At 36.7% G+C, this 18,842-nt stretch overlaps 1 protein-coding gene across 3 annotated transcripts in view; it reads left to right on the top strand.

Annotated features, from left to right (window-relative positions):
• The window catches only part of LOC149789476 (uncharacterized), a 287,180-nt gene that overhangs the window by 208,243 nt on the left and 60,095 nt on the right, over nucleotides 1-18,842 (top strand). For all 3 annotated transcript variants that reach the window (XM_089971479.1, XM_089971480.1, XM_089971478.1), the window contains one exon: nucleotides 1,173-1,275. In XM_089971479.1, the coding sequence (XP_089827605.1) occupies nucleotides 1,173-1,275 (103 nt within the window). The remainder of the gene's footprint in view (nucleotides 1-1,172; nucleotides 1,276-18,842) is intronic.

Here is an 18,842-nt window from a genome sequence, read left to right as displayed (position 1 = left end):
ATCACATATCAACCAGTCAATAACACAAGGTACAGGTAGATTTGAACATAATTAATTGTTGTTGAACTATCTTTCTACTGACAACTATCAAATCATCTGTCTCCATAAATTCCAAAACTTGTTTGATAGGAGTTTCTGAAATTATTTCAAGCATTATTTCACATTGAATTTTATTTGGTTGTAGTCTGATTAATTTCTTAAACTCTTTTAATTCTGGATCAAGTGCTCTGTGATCAAAAGTTATTTCTTCATAATAATCTACAAAATTCCTCAGCCATCCAACGAAAGATGGTGCTTGACCATGATCGCCACACATTATTACAGCAGTAGCATGATGTTAGGGCTATTTGAGATTAAACTGCACTATGTTATGGCTATTTGAGATTAAACTGCACTATGTTAGGGCTATTTGAGATTAAACCGCATGATGTTAGGGCTATTTGAGATTAAACTTCATGATATTAGGGCTATTTGAGCATCTTGAGCCTCATTCTGGCAGTGTAACCACCTCCTACTCTTCATTCTATCTTCATCCAGTGTCATACCTGATTTACTCCGTGTAATTATATCAGTATAACAAATTTTCAACAAATCTTCCAGTCTCCTGTAAAGCAGCTTACTGACAACAGATTGTATATTCATTCTGATAACTATTCATTGGGTCATCAACCTCTCTTCAGGCTGGAAAGGAGTGTAATAATAACAAGTAATGTATTACTGTAATTAAATGTAATTTTGCAGGAAAGAAAACTATGTAATACTTTTCAGCTATTATTGCCAAATTCCATGCTATCTCTCAGATCTGATTTCCTTTCAGTTTTGGTCCAAATCACAGAAGAACAATATTTCAAATAATAGCAAATATCTAGGCCTCCATTTAATTGGAGGTGGAAAGGAAGGAATTCACCTTGGACTGGGAACTAGTGCCAGGAAACATAAAAGGAGTGCAATAAAAACAAGTATTACATAATTACAATTAAAATTTGTTGTCTTTTTGAAACAAAAATGTTTCAATATTGAAGCAAGATAACCACATAAATATTTAAAGTCAGCAAAGATTAATATATTTATGTCAGGGTTGATACCTTCTTTATCTTTTTCACATTGTTCTTGTCAAATTGTTGTAATCTTCATCTGTATTATTGACTAAGTGTATACATTTACTTGTTCAGAAAGCTGTAACGGCAATTCAGAGGGTGAAGCGCATACCTTTGTTAAAGTTGGAAACATTAATGGAGTGGTATATTGAGGTAAAGAAAATGGAACAGTTGAGAGGTGAGAAAATCTTCAATACTAAAATTTTTATGATTTTAAATATTTGACATTAAATTCTAATAATTTAGAGAATAATATTATTTCACAAATACCGATGGCATGATCTTTTAAAATAGTAGACATCCAAACCTCTCAAGACAGTGTGTTTTGAAAAACACGGTTTTCAGGAATTTTAGCCCTAATGTTTTTTCAACAGCTTAAAAATAACTGCTACATTTCTTGACCACCATGATATATGGATGTAATTTTTAATGTGTATGAATAATAAACAGTTTGGCTCAAAGCTCAGCTAAACCGATCTTCAGGGCATGCACCTGTATCTAACATATTCAACATGCCAAATTAAATATTCTCTTTATTATTATTCATTATCTTAATTTTTTACAAATACTAACCATTGACTAATGCATATCAGGTTCATTTTAGCCATGAAATAGATTGATTGAAGGACAATAATAAGCATATGCTTGTATTTGCAAAGTTGATTTGTGTTGATAAAGTTTTAACACCTGTGCTGGACAAAGGCATTTATCACTGATTTATTACAAGTAAGATACTGTTAAACTTTAAAATATTATGTTCTCCTTCCTCCCAATGCAATGGTCAATCCTAAGTGTGATGTACCATATTTGCTGACCTGAAAGGTGATACCTTTTTACCAGAAAGTCTGGGCTTCATCTTGTATATGATTCAGATCGCGTTATTGTATATCATGTAATTTAAGTATGTAAAAAAATTTTAGCTGAAAGTAAGAAAAATAATGTGTCATTATCATTTTGGGAAGAGATTGTCTGCAAAATATATAGGACCTGACATTGAGAAGGATTTTAAAATATTTACATGATCATCAATATTAATTTGACATACAAAAGATGTAACTGTGCTAAAGTAGCATCCACTACAGTACAAGTCACATGGGTGATGTATGCATTCAGCGCCATCTATTTCAGTAATGGGTGTCATTTTTTAGAATTTGATTCTAGATACCTTTAAGTGGTACTCACTTCATTTGGATTTGTATACAGCTATATTCCTTGGAAGGTCATTATTTAGACACCCTGAGAGGTGTATATGGCAGAATCAGTGTTAACATATGTACACATTTTGGGATGAATAAACCTAAAGGTGTGATCCAGTACAATCCAGATTGAATGTCATGCACTGCGATGTCACAATGAAAGTTATGCACATTGATAAACAAATTCTTACTACCCTCGATTGTGATGATTCCACTCAACGTGCTCTTTTTTTGACCCAAGTTTAGTACATAGCTACCTTTGTAAAAAAAAGTCCATAGCAATAGATCAGTTTTGTCTGGAGCTTCTTGGTGACAGTTAAAGTGCAGAGCATTCAGTAATCAGCATTGATTAGACTTTGGTTAAAGAAAATTAGTGTTAAATTTTAGAAGAATAATTTATATAAAATTTAAAATGAGTAAATGTGCATACATGACCCATGTGACTTGTACTTTAGTAATATATTACATTGTTTGAACTTGATTACATATATGGAATCGAAACACAGATAATTTTACTTTAGTCTCTACATTTGTTACTCAGTACTGAACTTTCCTTTGTGTCTTAATAATAATAATCATATCTCAGTTTAAAGTACCTTTGAAAATGACTTAATGGTGAAGTTCTTGTCATAGCTTCACTGGCATTTCTTTGAGAAGCTGGGCTGTAAACAAAGCAGTGCGCAATGGAACATGCATTGGAATACAGATTTCACTTCCAGATCATCACCAAGACCTTATTACTCACTGTACACTGTTGCCGAAACTCAGACAACCACACCATTAGCTCTTATTCTAATGAATAAACAATTACTTTTAAATCCATACCAAGAATGCCTAATCTAGCTCTTGTATCACCACCAAAAGGAGACAGGAACAAATGCTCTAAAATAGACTGGGACTACATTCATGGGTACTAAACTGGAACTATTAATTGTTACGAGTTTATGCTCTTAAAATAAGTGACAGAAAAGAGTGAAGATAACAAGCTTTGTAAAATTTAACAAATAATTTATTTCCCTAGAATAAAAAGTGAAAAATAAGAAAAAAGAAATTACAGTATTATGAATTAAATCCAAATTGTAATCCAAGAATTAAAAACACGAGTCCTAGTAATAAAAAGTCCTGAAAGTTCAAGTCCCAATGAGATCCAAAGTTGAAGGCAATGACATGTCTGTTATGGTCAGTGAAGTGCTGATGTGTCAACAGTCTCTTGTTGAATCACATAAATATTATTCCAGGTTTGAATTCAGTATAAATTCCAGTGAATGTCTTTATCCAAGAATTTTGTCAGAGCACTTTAGTATTTCCAGAGAAAATAATCAATAATTCAATAATTTGAAGAAAAATAAAATTCAGCCCAAACTGGTCACAACATAATACAACTTGCAAAGTGCTAGATTGTAAAGCATGACTGGTAAAATCTTCACAGTCTTAAGATAATATATTTTTCTGCTTGACCTCAGGTCACATTATCATTTTCTAAAAACAACCATTACCTAATGGAAAATAACCTTCTAGAATGATCTTAACGATCCTTGTTTACTTACTACACAATAACCAATAAAATTCATCTGGCAATCTCCAAAACTCTGACCCTGATCAACATATTTACCATTTCTTGTTTACCTGAATAATAATTCAGTTAATCAGCTCATACACATAGAGTATAATGAAGTTATTTTTAGTTCTTTACATAAATGAAGAAGAAAAAGTCAATCAGGTCAAGCAGAAATTAACTCAATTTTGGACAAGGTCAAGCCCAGCAAACAATGTTACATTAAAATAACGTGTATTGAAATTAAAAAAATTAAAACTAACAAACAATTTAAATTAAATATACATAATATACCTTATATACTCGCGTATAAACCCATTCGCACATAAGCCGACCCCCAAACTGAACAGGTATAAACGCTTAAAGTGTTTGACCCACGTAAAAGCCAACCCACAACTCCAAGATATATCAAGATGCATGAGGTCAGTTATACATGCATTTATTTAGACAATCTTATATTTAAAAAAATTACTTCTATACTTATCTCGAGGTTGGCTTGCATGATTATTAAAAAGAAATGGTATGAACTTGTTTGAAAAATAATTTCTTTACTTTTTTGTTTTATTGTTTCTACCTAATTTAGATTTGTGTATAATTTGATTGAACGATGACAAGAATTTAGCAATCACAAGTTTCTAACACTATGTCTCTCTTTTGACTCAATTATTGTTTGTTTATGCATTATTACATTGGACATTCTATATCAGTGTACTGGTAATTACTTTTTTTACTTTGCTTTGAAATTGTAAATACCTAACTCATTAAAATGTAATCCCAGTATGACAACACAATGAACAACAATCCAGTTCATTTCGACACTTGCAATTAGGCTACTGAACATATTCACATAATGGTGCCACCACATGTACATTGTAGGTTTGATTGCATGCTGAAATAAGTACATCCCTTGGAAAAAATTCATGGGCACCATTGCGCTAAACTTTAAAGATATCTCCAAAATACAATAATGAAGTTTAAGAAATAATGTTTTGAAAATTATGCTAAAGCCATAAAAGCTGAGTTGTTATTTGATGTTAGCGACCTTTCATCCAAAACAAATTTTTAACAAATAATTTTTTTAACAAATCCTGATATTTGGATCACTCTACGCCTACCTCCAGATTTCATAATATCTTCTGATTTTTGCAGAAAATTCCCAAATATTACATTATGTCTTCGATTTTCATTTCTTCTAAACAAGAAACATCCTACATCGTCCAATCAATTCACTTCTTCACTAAAAAGAATGTTAAGTTTAAACATTATTCACATAAATTAATGATTTTTTTAACCTCTACAACAACAAAAAAATAAAAATAAACCAGAAAAATAGAGAGAAAAAAACAATAAAATCGTCTACAATTAATTTCAATCCCAAGAGTGATCACTAAGAATACTATAACTCCATATGCTATAGCACCATTCCCATGAAAGAAACTTACACAAGTGAACACCTATCATTTTCATACCATATGTACCAATGTTAATTACCACTGTTAAATTAAAAGGAATGAAAATACATATCATGCAGAAATTGTGTCCTCAAAAACTAATTCAGAATACATGTTTTATAGTAAACAATACTATACGAGTTGACAATAAGGGAATAATGTCAGATATACAACAAGGGGAAAATAGTTGCCACATGTACCATACCATGAGGCTGCCTATTTAGGTACCTTTAGTTCAACAAAATTGGGAATCCTTTATTTGCCATTCAAATGCTGGTGCTTGCAAAACACACAATAGTGTAGAACATGATTTCTTTGAATTATAATGGAGGGCCAGTCGTTTCCACAAAATAGTTGCATTGATAAGGATTAACTTTTAATTAGCTGCACTGGCTTTCTTGCTTGTTTATTTAAGACTAATGTTTAGCTATTGTGCAGTTTGACCACAGCTGACCAGAATATGAAAATAGCGCATGACCTGGGGGAAAATAGGGTGTATCACAGGGAGAAATTGCAAGTCTTTTTGTGAATTTCACGCATATTGTGCCAGGAAGATCGATCAATATTTAGTGAAAACAAGGCTTTAAAAATCTCATGAAAAACCTCCCAATTTTTTCTTCCAATCTCTATTTTTTTATTCAGTCTCCCTAATTGACTTTTAAAAAGTTCATAGGTACGCCTTAAACCCCATTTTACAAAACTAGGTAACAAATTTGCTGACTGACTATCAACATAGGAGATGCTGAAGCATCATGTGTTCCATTGTGTGGAAAGTTATGATGTTTGTTCAGCCAAAACACAAAACTAAAATTGATTGATGTTGATCTTAGTTGATCTATATGAGAATTGTAGCCTTTATTACTACCACTCTTCATAAACATGTAAATTATGCTGGTTATGTGCCTTGTACAATTAAACGTGCATATCTGTTTAAAAATATTACCTCAGTTTGTAGGATTGCTTATATTATTGAAAATGAATAACTTGTGAGTGCATGATTAAGCGTAAATGAAACAGCTATTAAGGACTAGCTGAGATGTTATCTGAAAGAATGCAATTTGGTTGAACCAATGAATAAAGTAAAATCTGTATCTAATATGTTTGGGAATAAATAAGGATTTAAGTGACGCTTTGCACTGTGTAAGTAATGTACATTATAGTTCATCCTGATCACCCGGGTAAACTCAAGTGGCCCGTGAATTATGAAGTCTGTATTTACCTTTATTTTATTTCATGTTGGAGAATCCAGAAAATATGCACATGCAAAATAATAAAATCAATCATAGCACTTTATAAAGTTTAATAATTGTCGGGTCACCAAAAGTTATATTTTTACATGCCTATCTCTTAGGGCACAGAAAAAAATATTTTTTCATGCCCTAAGAGTTACAACCATTATGGTAGTCAACAAAAAGACCTTAACACTGAAAAGTTTAGGTATTGGTTCATGGATAAGCCAACCCCCAACCCCCCATTCTTCCAGGCCTTTATTTTTCACCAAAATATTTGGCTTATACACGAGTATATACAGTAATTGTGATCTGATTCCATATGTACCTTAGAATAGACAAGTTAGAAACTGCATAGCCATGACAAAGGCTGGTATTCCAACACATTTTTCTTCTTGCACCTCATGAGTAAATAAATAATGCCCTGATATGAGAGGGATAGAGAGAGAGAGGTTTGTAGTGTTAGTTACTGGACAGTTATGATCTTACTCATATACAAGGGCTATAGCCAGAGTAACAGAGAAAAAAGAAGGAAAGAAGGAAAATGAAAAAGGGAGAAGAAAAAAAGGAAGACAATTAATATTTTTTTCTTCCAAATAAATCAACAACTAGACAAATAATACTGGACTTTTGATACCAGTCCTAACACAAAAACAGGAGATGCAACCACACAATATAGCAAAATATAGCAACATGCACATAGCAAAAACAAAATATAATGAAAATCATATGGCAAAGATCACAAAAGAGAAATACGGGGGAAGGAAACCAGCATATAGCTTTATGCCTATGGAAGGAAGTTTGATCTCCATAATCTCATTATTTCAAACTGGGAATGGAAAAATGGCAAACCTGATTACAGGAGTATGTGTGTGATTTTAATTTGTAATGTAGTTTTCACAATTTTTCAGTCATCGCTATGATGTCTGCAGTGTGGCAGTTTATAGTAATGTCTAGCACTGGGGCATCATGCCGCAGATATGTAGCATGATGACTCACCCAGTCACATTATCCTGACACCAGGCCAACCAATCATAACACTAACCTCTTAATGCTGAGCGACAAGTGAGTCAGCTGTTAGTACCATTTTTGTTACAACTCGACTTGGAATTGAGCCCATGACCTCCCGCATCCGAGGCTAATGCTCTAACCACTAGGCCACTGGTATGGTTCCTGATTACAGGAATTCTGATAAGTAAAATCTGTCAAAAATGTTAGAAAGGAAAGAGTAACCCAAATTCTAAAAGATGTTTTTTTTAAATTTCACTCTAAATTCTTTTTGATTTTTTTAAATGGAAAAACACATACCAAAGACCTTTGGGGGCAACACTAACACATAAAACCGCTTTATAAATTTAGACCAATGGAGAGGAGACATATCTAGGAGACTGAAGAGGAGCCCATATATAATGTATAAACATAGTTCAAAACCAAATGCCACCTACCTACAGGAAATGTATGTGCACTTACTCATAAAGGTTAATGTTATTTGTTGTGAACACTGTATAACTTTGAAACTGAAGAAGTATGGTATGTATTTTAATAGTTTCCATTAACTATTTAATATGTTTCTGTTTTCTCTCCTTCACAAAAGCTTCAGCTATAATGGCTGAAATCTTTCTCACATTGGGGCATATTTTATTTTGATCAGAAGGTGCAAGAATATAAATTTAATGAAATCCATATTCCTTCCACTCTCTCTTCAAAATAAAACTGGAAAAAGCATTCAAATGTAAGTGATGCAATTTCCATGTTGTGGGTAATCTGAAACAGCATACAGTGATACCATTAATATTCATAAAACCTGAAGTTACCATAGTTTTATTCCACACAGCATCAAAAATTTTGTTCTATCTGTAATTCAATAAATGTATAGGTCATTGTCAATAAATGTAGCTAACAATACACAGTTCCTTTAAAATACTTTATGTGGAACAAATTGGATACTTTTAGCTACATTTAATGAGGTTGACCTGAAAATCTACCGAGTTATGGATAGGATAAAATTCTTGGTGTGGTGTGGAGTGAAGTGAAAAAGACAAAGTTGAGGTATTGATCTGGTCTCATTTTATACTCCGCATTGACTTATATATGTAGGAAGGATAAAAATAATGAATATATGCTTATTCAGCTTATATTCCACATTTATTTATAAGCCTGGAAATATGGTATATTTATTATTCTATAAAGACAAGCATATCTCATGGTCAAACTGCATCAGGTGCAATTTGGACAGTGCTATGTTATGGTCGTTTTGAACAATGACACATCCATTACTTTCAACCCCACCCCCAATTGAACTATTGAAAGCAGAAAAAACTGCATCAGATTAAGACATAATTTGCAATCCAATGGACTTTAAAGACAGAAACTTGATGTATGTTTTTATTGTCAGTGTACCTGTGATTATCTGAGTGTTTGTAAACATTTGTTTGTATGGTGTTGATATTTCACAATGCTAAATCTACCAACTGTATCTTTCTTTCAAAGCATGTCAATTGGATTTTTTATTCAGATTTGAATTTTCAATCATTTTCTATAGGTTTATTTAAAAAGATAGCTTATTGTGAATTAGATGACATGTGGGGGTCATGTGCACTACCCACCTCCACCCCCATGGGACCTCAAAACACACTTTTAGCAGCAGAGGGGGCGAATCGGACATTTGTTTCAAGCGTCATTTGGTTTAATTGATACTTTCTGCATTTAGAGATCAAGCGTCGTCGCCGCGTGGTAAAAAAAAAGTGACGACAACCACGTTGTCGTCGTCGTCATGGGGGGGGGGGGGAATCACACAATTGTTACGTCGACGCACTGGTTTAATTAATCGCTGCGCGCGTCGATCTCAGTGTCTTCAGCGTCCGGTAAACACAGCGACGACCACGTTGATGTCATCGCCCCCTCTGCTGCTACACATTACAATAAAAATTATTTACGATCTCACAAATAGAGTAACCACTAACTCTTCATCTTGTAAATCAATTAGATTATTTGACTGATCACTAAGTCTGAAATTAATTCTTGTTAACAATTTATTATGGCATTTCATATAGACTGGATTAATTGGACTTTCAACTATTAAAAACCCTGGAGGAGCCGTTGGTGCAAATGAATAAAGGATGTATCCCTGTTGAGCTTGATTTGATTGTTTGGTATCTATCTGATAACTTCCTTCAATTGCATCGCATACTAAATTGAGCGCCATCACCGTCGATATATTTACGTTATGCGGAGCAATATGTCTGCCGCCTCCATCTGGGTCATTGTTGTATTTAAGGAGCGTTAAATCCTGTTTAGGCTCGGCGAGAAAATCACCGATAGACTTCTCTAGTTCGCGCGCGTTGTATTCGGAAAACTTAAAATTCGGTAAATCGGCTTCTGTGATATTGTAACCGGTTAGAAACTTTTGTTTGTTATCATCGTTGTTATTAATTATAGTCTGAATGATTCGTTCGTGGATATATTCCATGTCCGATACAAGTTGATTTAACACTTCAACGTGCTTTTGTGAGTTTGTCCGCCGTAGTTGTTCCAGCTGTATCCGAAAATTACGATTGATCTCAGCGAAGTAACCAATGATGTCAGATAACGTGAGCGCTATGGTAACAGTTGATTCATCTGTTTTCTTAACGATAAAATCCCATTGTATGGTTTTTTTATCTGTGAATATAAATCTTTCGGCTAATCTTTTTTTTCTTATTTTAGATAAATCATTTCGGTATGATAGATAAATTTCATTGTATGATGGCACACTTGTGTCAGGTTCAACGCGTCGTTGAGGTTTTTTTTCTAGCCATCCTAATACGGTTCTTATTGAACTGTTATAAATGTCTACGACGTACCCCTCCGTGGATATCTCAATGGACGATGACAACGTCGGCTCATGAACTTTTATAGCTATTTTTGATTCCTTACCGGTGATTGATTTTATTCTACGCTGGATTTCAGCATCAATTTGTTCAATTTGGTAGGACCCAGTTGGTATCGAAACCTCTTTCCAGTCTGGTGTTCCATTGGGTTTATTACTGTTTGCGAACATCAGCGAGTTATTTGGTTTCTGATCATTAAACGCTACTGATCTGATATTAGGCCAGCTATGATACACCCGTAATTTCGCTAGCGCTATTTCCTTTACAGGAATCGGCGAAGGAAAGTTTACACTGAATTCGGGGTTTGTTGACGTTATCGATATCATGCTTGTTTGTATCGGAGTTGTGTTCTCCGCGATCCGTTGAAGCAGTTCGAGTGACATTATTGTTATCACTAAAGTTATTTTCAGTTTCTAATTTCAACATCGCGGAGTTATACAACTGGGTCATCGCGAAAAATTCAACATCGGATATAAACGAATTATCTATCGACAGCGAGATCAATTCGGATAATTTCGAGTACGCGTTAAATACTATTTGGTGGCGAACTGTATACTCGCTGAGTTTTTTCTGAGCACACGATGATAGTTTTTTTGTAATTGCGATTGCAACCCCCGCGATTGTTGTTGCCGCGGAAATAGCAATCGGAGCTATCATTGTAACCGACGACAAAATAACACCCGTGCCGGCCATGATCCCGGATATCGAGTACACAGCGACGTCAATCGCGGTTATTTTTCGATGGTATTTTTTTATTTTTACATTATATTGTTCCGAGCGCGCCTTTAAATCGGCGGCGTATTCTCGCACAGTGTCGTATCTGTAACGTGACGGCGAATCCATTTATTAAATACATCGCCGTTAAATTAATCGACGTTAGGTATAACACCGGATGCAAATTGTGATTTTCGCGTTCGTGGTGTCGCTGTTGAACATTGTATCGTAGCCGGATTACCGTTGCGATACCACCGCCGTGAAATTAATAATCGCCGGAGACGCGGTCAAGATTTGGTGGAATAGCAGATACATATTCTAGTATCCAAGGTACTTTTGTTCTAACTATTTCGTCGGATGTAGATACGTGAACCGCAGAATATTGTCTGGCATCGTTTATATATGTTATTGTGTTAATACCAGTTCGGTCGGGTATCGTGACAAGCAACGTAAATGGAATACGATGTAATGTTGTAAATCGATAACAACCCTGTACACCTTGATGGTCAAACGTCACCCTATTGCGGTCACCACCCTTGACCCAATCGAGGACCCCACTAGCTACCGTGTACACGATGTTATCAACATGCACGGCGGGGTGTGGAATTTTTATTTTGCTGATGGACGTGCTAAGGTCCGTAGCCATCCTAGCGAGTGCGAGTGAATCCTCGGTAAGTTTTGCGATATCGTTTCTATTCTTATTAATAATGTCATCTAAATCATTTTTTACTTTGTCGAGTTTTTCATTCACGGACGCGTTATTCACGTTAATGTCGATCAATTTCGTTTTGATATCTTCAAAAAACTTATCAGCGACGCCGCGGGCGAATTTTTGTTCGTCAATGAATGTTTTAATTTCAGCGAGAGTCTTGTCAGCCGCAGGCGAGCTTCCAAAAAACTTCTGGATGATCTCATTGAACTTAAGTACCTGTTGTAATCGTACATGCGTGGCGATATCATTCAATTTCATGATTAAACTGTTTGAAAAGAGCCCATCGAAGAATTTATCAGCGATGATATTGGAGGTTGTTTGTTTATCCACGAATGTTTTAATTTCAGCGAGAGTCTTGTCAGCCGCAGGCGGGCTTCCAAAAAACTTTTTCGCGATATCGCTGATGGGTTTATATTTGTCGACAAACGCTTGGACGCTAACGAGCGTACTAAAGTATGTTTGAAGAGGGCTATTGGGGGATTTTTGCTCGTCAATGAACGTTTTAATCTCATCGAGGGTCGTGACAACCTTGGGTGGTTTTCCAAAAAACTTATCCGCGGCGTCGTTAGTGGGTTTTTGATCGTCGAGGGTTTTTTAAACCGCAGTAATATCAATTAAATTTGTTTTAACATCTTCGATGGATTTTTTAATATCGGGGAGTTTTATATCGAGTTTATTAAGTGGAGAGATAAAAAAATTTTCAATGATATTTTTTTTAAACACTGTAAACTCATTGGCAGATTTTTGTACTTCCGTGAGCCGACTTGCTTGTGTGTTAAATCTATTATAGAAGGTATTTAATGAGCTCGACATGGATATAAGATTGTTACCCAATATATCCATTTTTTCCGTGACCGTCTTGTATTGTTCTCCTGGCTTAAGTCGTCCGTCGCTGGAATACAACGCTATGGCGTTTTCAGCGGCATCACTATTTCGTGTTAAAACGTCACTGAGTGACACGTTACTGCTTTTCAATTTACCCTGGCGATCTTGAAATACAACTATTTCGTCCGGGTCGACCTCCGTTAGGTTTAGCGTCTCAGCGATTTCATCCTCAATTAGTTTTTTTACATCCTTGATGGAATCCGCAGATGTTTCCGTGGTGGGTTTTTTCAGCGCTGAAATAAATCGTCCCCAGATATCAATCATTGTTATTGTAAATGTTATTCTCTAAAATCCGTTGAGCTTCTACGACCTCACTTGTATACTCGTTTACAACTACATGAGGCGGTTTTTTCGACGATGAAATCGCCGCGAGTACATTTAATACTTCACGTCCGCATATCGGTGGATCATTTAATTGTTGTGTTGGCAGCGTGGAATAAAAAACCGGGGGTCGAAAATCAGAGATTTTTCGTCGTTGTATATACTGCATGAACTCGTTTGGCGGGGCTAACCCGTATGAATCAAAATAAACAATCGCGCGCGGATCAATCGCGTATGCAACCCAATGAGTCCCCGCTCCGGTAGAATTATCCAGGTTGATGATACCGGTTTCAACACGGTTTGGTGCCGCCGGTAATTGATCTCTCATAAAAACCCCTCTAAAGTTTTTCAGCGATAACTCTTTAGCAGCATCGATTAGGTCAAAATTAGACATAGGAGTCATTGACTCCTCAAGCCATAGGTTCCTGGGTTATAGACCCTTGCGTTAATAAACGGGCCCTAGTCTTAGACCCTTTCCCGAGTACCATGAATACGGGGTTCCTGGTAGTCTTAGGCCCTTTCCTGCTACGGATCGTCCTCGTTTCTTTTTTTTTTTGTATCCCTGCCCAGTTGCCTTCTTTAGTGCCATCCCCGCTGAGGTACCAACGGCTCCTAACGCCGCCGCCATCGCCACCGCTGGAGCAGCCGCTGCAATCAACGCTGGAATCGCAGCCAACAACTGAAATATCCCGCCGGTCTTTTCCATGTCTTTGATCGCTGCGGCTGAAAAAGTTATTTGAACACCCTTTTTATTCTTCATTGCATCGTTGAAATGTTTGATTTGTCTTCCCGTCAATGATATTTTATGATTGCCGCCAGTCATCTGTGATGGCTTTAACGTCACTGTGGTTCCACATTGTTTAGCGGACTTTGATTTCAATTTCTTGACCTGACCATCAGTCAGCGTACCATTGACAACATTATATGACATTTTTATTAAATAACAGATTAATTTAATTGTTACATGTTTTCACTTAAAGATTTTCCACTGGTACATCAACAACTCTCATTCGTCCGCCAACTCCCTCCAACAGCATTGATTTATCGCTGAGAATGACAGCAACCGCTCTATAATTAACGCCGCCCGGGTTTATACGAGCTCGGAAGTGTATGTCAACGACGGATTGTCTCATTAAATCAAGATGTTCCAACGAAAAGTAATAAATCGGATACAAGTTTTTAAAATCAAGTTGTGATATTTGCAAACCGGTATCGACGTTTTGATCACGCGCCATAAATGACAGCATCCGATGATACACGCGAGCAACATGGTTGTCGTTGTAATTAAGCTGTATATCCTCGGACGGTTCCTGTTGTCCGTTTATTTTCAGCGAAACCTCACTGACTCCTAATTGATCAAATATCATATGACTGTATTCTTGATTATTCAATCGTCTTATATCCTGTAACGCAACAAATATATGACGTGGAGCTGAAACACCTTGTTTGGATGCCAAGTGCCATGTAAATGTCTCACCGACATTATCCTCTTTGACATCAGTTGTTACCGCTAGCCAACTCAACAATGATTTTCCCCCCTGTTCCATAAATGATACCAATCGTGCTTCCGTGGTAATTGATGGAGTCAACACTGGCATCCACAATGCTATTTTATCTAAAACGACCTTACCGGCAGCGACACCAGCAGCACGCCAGATGGCATTGTTGTCATTGCCCCTTCGCACTAACACTATTGTGTGTTTGGCTCCATAGATAACTTTTCTGACGTTTCTGCAGAATCCAAATATATGATGGAGTGGAATCGCGCATGAAAACCGTCGTTGTTGTCCTTGCAATGTTGCTACTCGTGTTGCAAATCCTAGATTGAAATCATTGTTAACACTTCTCATAATAGTAAAATCAGCGCCTGGTCTTGGTCTGCGGTCTGGATTAGCCGCTTCAGCTTGATTAGCAACTGAAGTATCTTGTGGTATCAACACGTTAATGTACTGAATGTGGTCAGCGTTATTTCGGGTATCCTTAGCGAACATCATAGACGGACCCGCCGATCTTGTATAATCATCAGAATATCTTGCTAGCCCGATTATCGTTGTTGCAACATCAACATCGCTTTCTATTGATTCAATTTCTCGCCCGTCAATGAGATATCTAGCACTCTCAAATAACGCCATGATGCCGTTGTTGACAAAGCTAACTTGAATACGAGATTCATCTGGGTATGGTGTATCAGCTGCAACATCTGTTACGAGTTTTCCTTCGATTTCAATAAACGCTTCACATGGCAGAAAATATTTACTGGTATCATGGACTTGAAGTTCAATTCGCGATCGTAGGTTGGCTTGTGGCGGTTGATAGGAATAATATTGATAATTACGGACGGAATCATCCTTATCCATTGGGGCATCCATATCAAACGCCGGATCGGCTCTTCGTTTAACCATTTTTATTATTATTCATGTTGGTGTTTTCAATTGCAAAACTCTTTGAGTGGAAAATCTACGATTTTCATCAACGTCGTTTTCGTCGTAAATTCTTTGAATTTTGTTTAAGGCCACTCCCCGCTATCGCGTTCATGATAGCGCTGGTTGTTGCATCGGTGGATGGCTTTGCCATCAGTGACTGAGCCGCCAACGACGGAGTCGTCATCAATGACTGAGCCGCCAATGACTCTAGTTTTTCTTCCACGGCGTTATTTATTACTTTACTGACATTTGCAGGCATCACTGTCGTTGATGGCATCACCGGTGGTTTCTGTTTTCTTTTTCTCACCAACGATGCTAGTTTATCTCGTGCGGCAGAAAACGCCCTTCCGGCAACATCTCCAATAGCACTAATACCCCTATCACGAATAACGTCAATAGCCTTCATTGATAATTGTTTGGCTAACGGCGCTACTTTTGGAGCCATTCTTGTAAATAACCCCGCAATGGTATTACCGAGACCATCTCCATAGTACGCGCGGTAAACAGGCAATCGCGAGTTTACCACGTAGACGAGTACTGGTTTATCATGGTTGTAGTGTATGATCATCTTATTATTATCATGTTAATGTTTTCCAATTAGTGATTGTGATCACCAGTGATTGATCAATCGCTGTAATGACCGTGGTCATCAAAACCATCCACGAGTTCGTTTATGAGCATTCGATATATATCAATACCCATTACGCCGCCGGCAAATAGCCGCTTGCAAATATCAGCGGCTTCATTAATAATTTCTCTGGAATTATTTCCGGCTGGTTTCCCTCCGATAAGTACTTCTAACCGTGATATATCACTGAGAACATTACCAGGACAAGTAACGCTAGCGTTGAAACTCTTAGTTCCATTTGAATATCCAATAGCGGTAAATTTCTTAGCGGGATTAATCTCATTCACTCGGCTTTTTACGTCTTGATGAAAATTCTGATACGTGTCATCCGATGGTATTCTAACTAGATGGTGTTTTGCTAAGAATACTATTCTTGTCCAATGTTCCAATTTCGTTATTCTATCGTCATAACCACTATTGATGTGTCTATCTCGTATTGTTTTTTTTAAAATTCTTAGCAGTAAAATCAACTAATTCTTTTCCATCTCGATAATTTCTAATTTCATCTATTGTACTTTTTTTTAAGTATTCTTGAGGGTATGTTTCCTTTCAAGGTAATTATTGATTCTTCTTGTTCTTGTAATTCTTCTTCTGGCTCTTTTGCAGTAGCACCTTCTAATTCTTCTTCGTCGGCGATTGTAACATAAGGTTCTTTTGGATCGGGGGGCGGTGCAATAGGTCGTGGTTGGCGCTGTTGTAGTTCTTTTAATACTCGTTCTTTTCGTTGTTGTTGCCGTGAGGTGGTTACTATATCCACGGGAAGTGTTTCTAAAGACTTTTTTGTTTGTTCGGTCTCTGCTGCTATCTTTTCAAGCACACCGAGAACGGGTACAGTTGCCGCCGTAACATCTTTGGTCGCTTTAGTTACCGGGGCAAATAACTGTTCGCTTCCAACAGCAAAATCAGTTTGCATTTGTTGCCGCGTTTGAAGTTTCTCTCTCACTCTGTCTCGTAACGGTATAAACTTTTTAAGCGCTGCTAGTCTTTCACGTGCTAATCTCGTTGTAAGTGATTCACCTACCATTTATTATAAATAAAATTCTTCTAATTTTATAATACAAAACCCCAACACGTCATTGCAATTAAATACTGAGTTATTTAATAATGTACTACCAGGTTAAAGTATCCATCAACGACAAAGTCAAACTATACGACGCAATCCGGGAATGCTTCAAAAATAATCACGGGGAGGGTTTTAAACTAGTGGTTGCTGAACACGGTGATGATAGATTCTTGCTAACACCACAGCAATATCAGCAACTACGTGAAAACGGCGGTGTCGCAGTAATTATCTGCGACCACGAACAGTTAATTCAGTACGCACATAGTTGTATAGGAAAATCCAGATTGATAAGAATTCTTGGAGGAGAAAATCCTATGTAGAAATATACCTGCACACGTATATGACTTCGCTGATGGCAAAAAAGAAATGTTGTTTTCACGTTTTATTTTTTTTTTACTTGTACACACAGTTATGCCATAGTAACTTCAATGAGTATAATCGGTGATTTCAATTGAGAGAGTTCTCTCCTCCACAGCGTCTTCGTCTAGAATCTTCCTGATGTTTTTAATTTTATTAGAGATTTCTCGACGCCGTTCAAAAGCCTGTCCGAGTTTTCGTCGTATTTTTTCAACGGTAGTAAACAATCCAATAAATGAATTTACGTCATTGCCATACAGGTTTTCATTGATCGTATATTGTAATCGCTTTATAAAAGAATACTCACATGGCAAGGTATATCGACCTTTCTTTGATTGCTCGTTAATAATTTCATAATCGGACAATATTTTTTGGTTATCAAGCTTATCAGATAATACAATTCCTTGATTTTTTAATGTTATTGATGTCTTCGATATTCATATTCTTATAAACATCTTTATTTCTAATATAAAAAAAAATGTTTTACAAAATGAACTCTAGGCACATAAAGGTGCTGCCTAGAGAAATATGTGCGTGATTATGGACTCGTATAACATGAAGTTGCCACCGCATCTTCGTGTTAACAGAGAGTATTATGATTGGACGGCACATACATAAAAGACCCGTTTGGCAACCCCGCTGGCGCCCTATGACGTCAGAGAGGCCCATCGGTTACTTAATTAAGGACATCCATCAACAACACATCTTGGAACCCCTTGGGTGCCTTCGCATCCATCTGAGCCCAAGGGAACCCCGAAACATACATCTCCGGGAGGGAGGCCTAGGGTGACAAACGTCATCGTAGACCGCCCAGAAGATATGCTTGGGGGGACATCACTACATGTACTTAATTAAGGATGGATATATTTACAATGAAATGATTGATGGATGATGGGACGGCACAAGACAGCACAAACATAAAACGGCGGGGCGGAACTCTACGGCCGATTCGACCAATCAAAAACAACCCAATTAAATTAACCCGGTTGCATGATTGTGAACAAAAGACAACCACACGCCGGGGTCAAGTGCGTGGGTTAGTTTTGATTGATCGAATCGGCTTTCGAAAGCCCCAGGCTTATAACGAGTCGGTTTATATATAAAGTGACTAATACAGCGGTGTCAGTCACAAGGTGTGTGTTAATTTGAATTCCCTTGAATCGTTAAATCCTTGAATACTTATTAATGGTGTTTCACAGCATTTAAATGAAACAGCGTGTATTTCATTAGTTTTCATCGTAAAATGATTAATTAATCGTAACATTAATTGGACTTCAAGGGACGTAACTCTTGTCATGCGACGCTATCACAAAACGAGTTATCTCCCTTGATGCCCATTCAG

Source organism: Sinohyriopsis cumingii, chromosome 10 (genome assembly GCF_028554795.1).
Source record: "Sinohyriopsis cumingii isolate HCF-2022 chromosome 10, ASM2855479v2, whole genome shotgun sequence".
NCBI classification, from domain to species: Eukaryota; Metazoa; Mollusca; class Bivalvia; order Unionida; family Unionidae; genus Sinohyriopsis; species Sinohyriopsis cumingii.
Note: the sequence above shows the minus strand (reverse complement) of the source record. Positions and strands in the feature narration are given on the sequence as shown.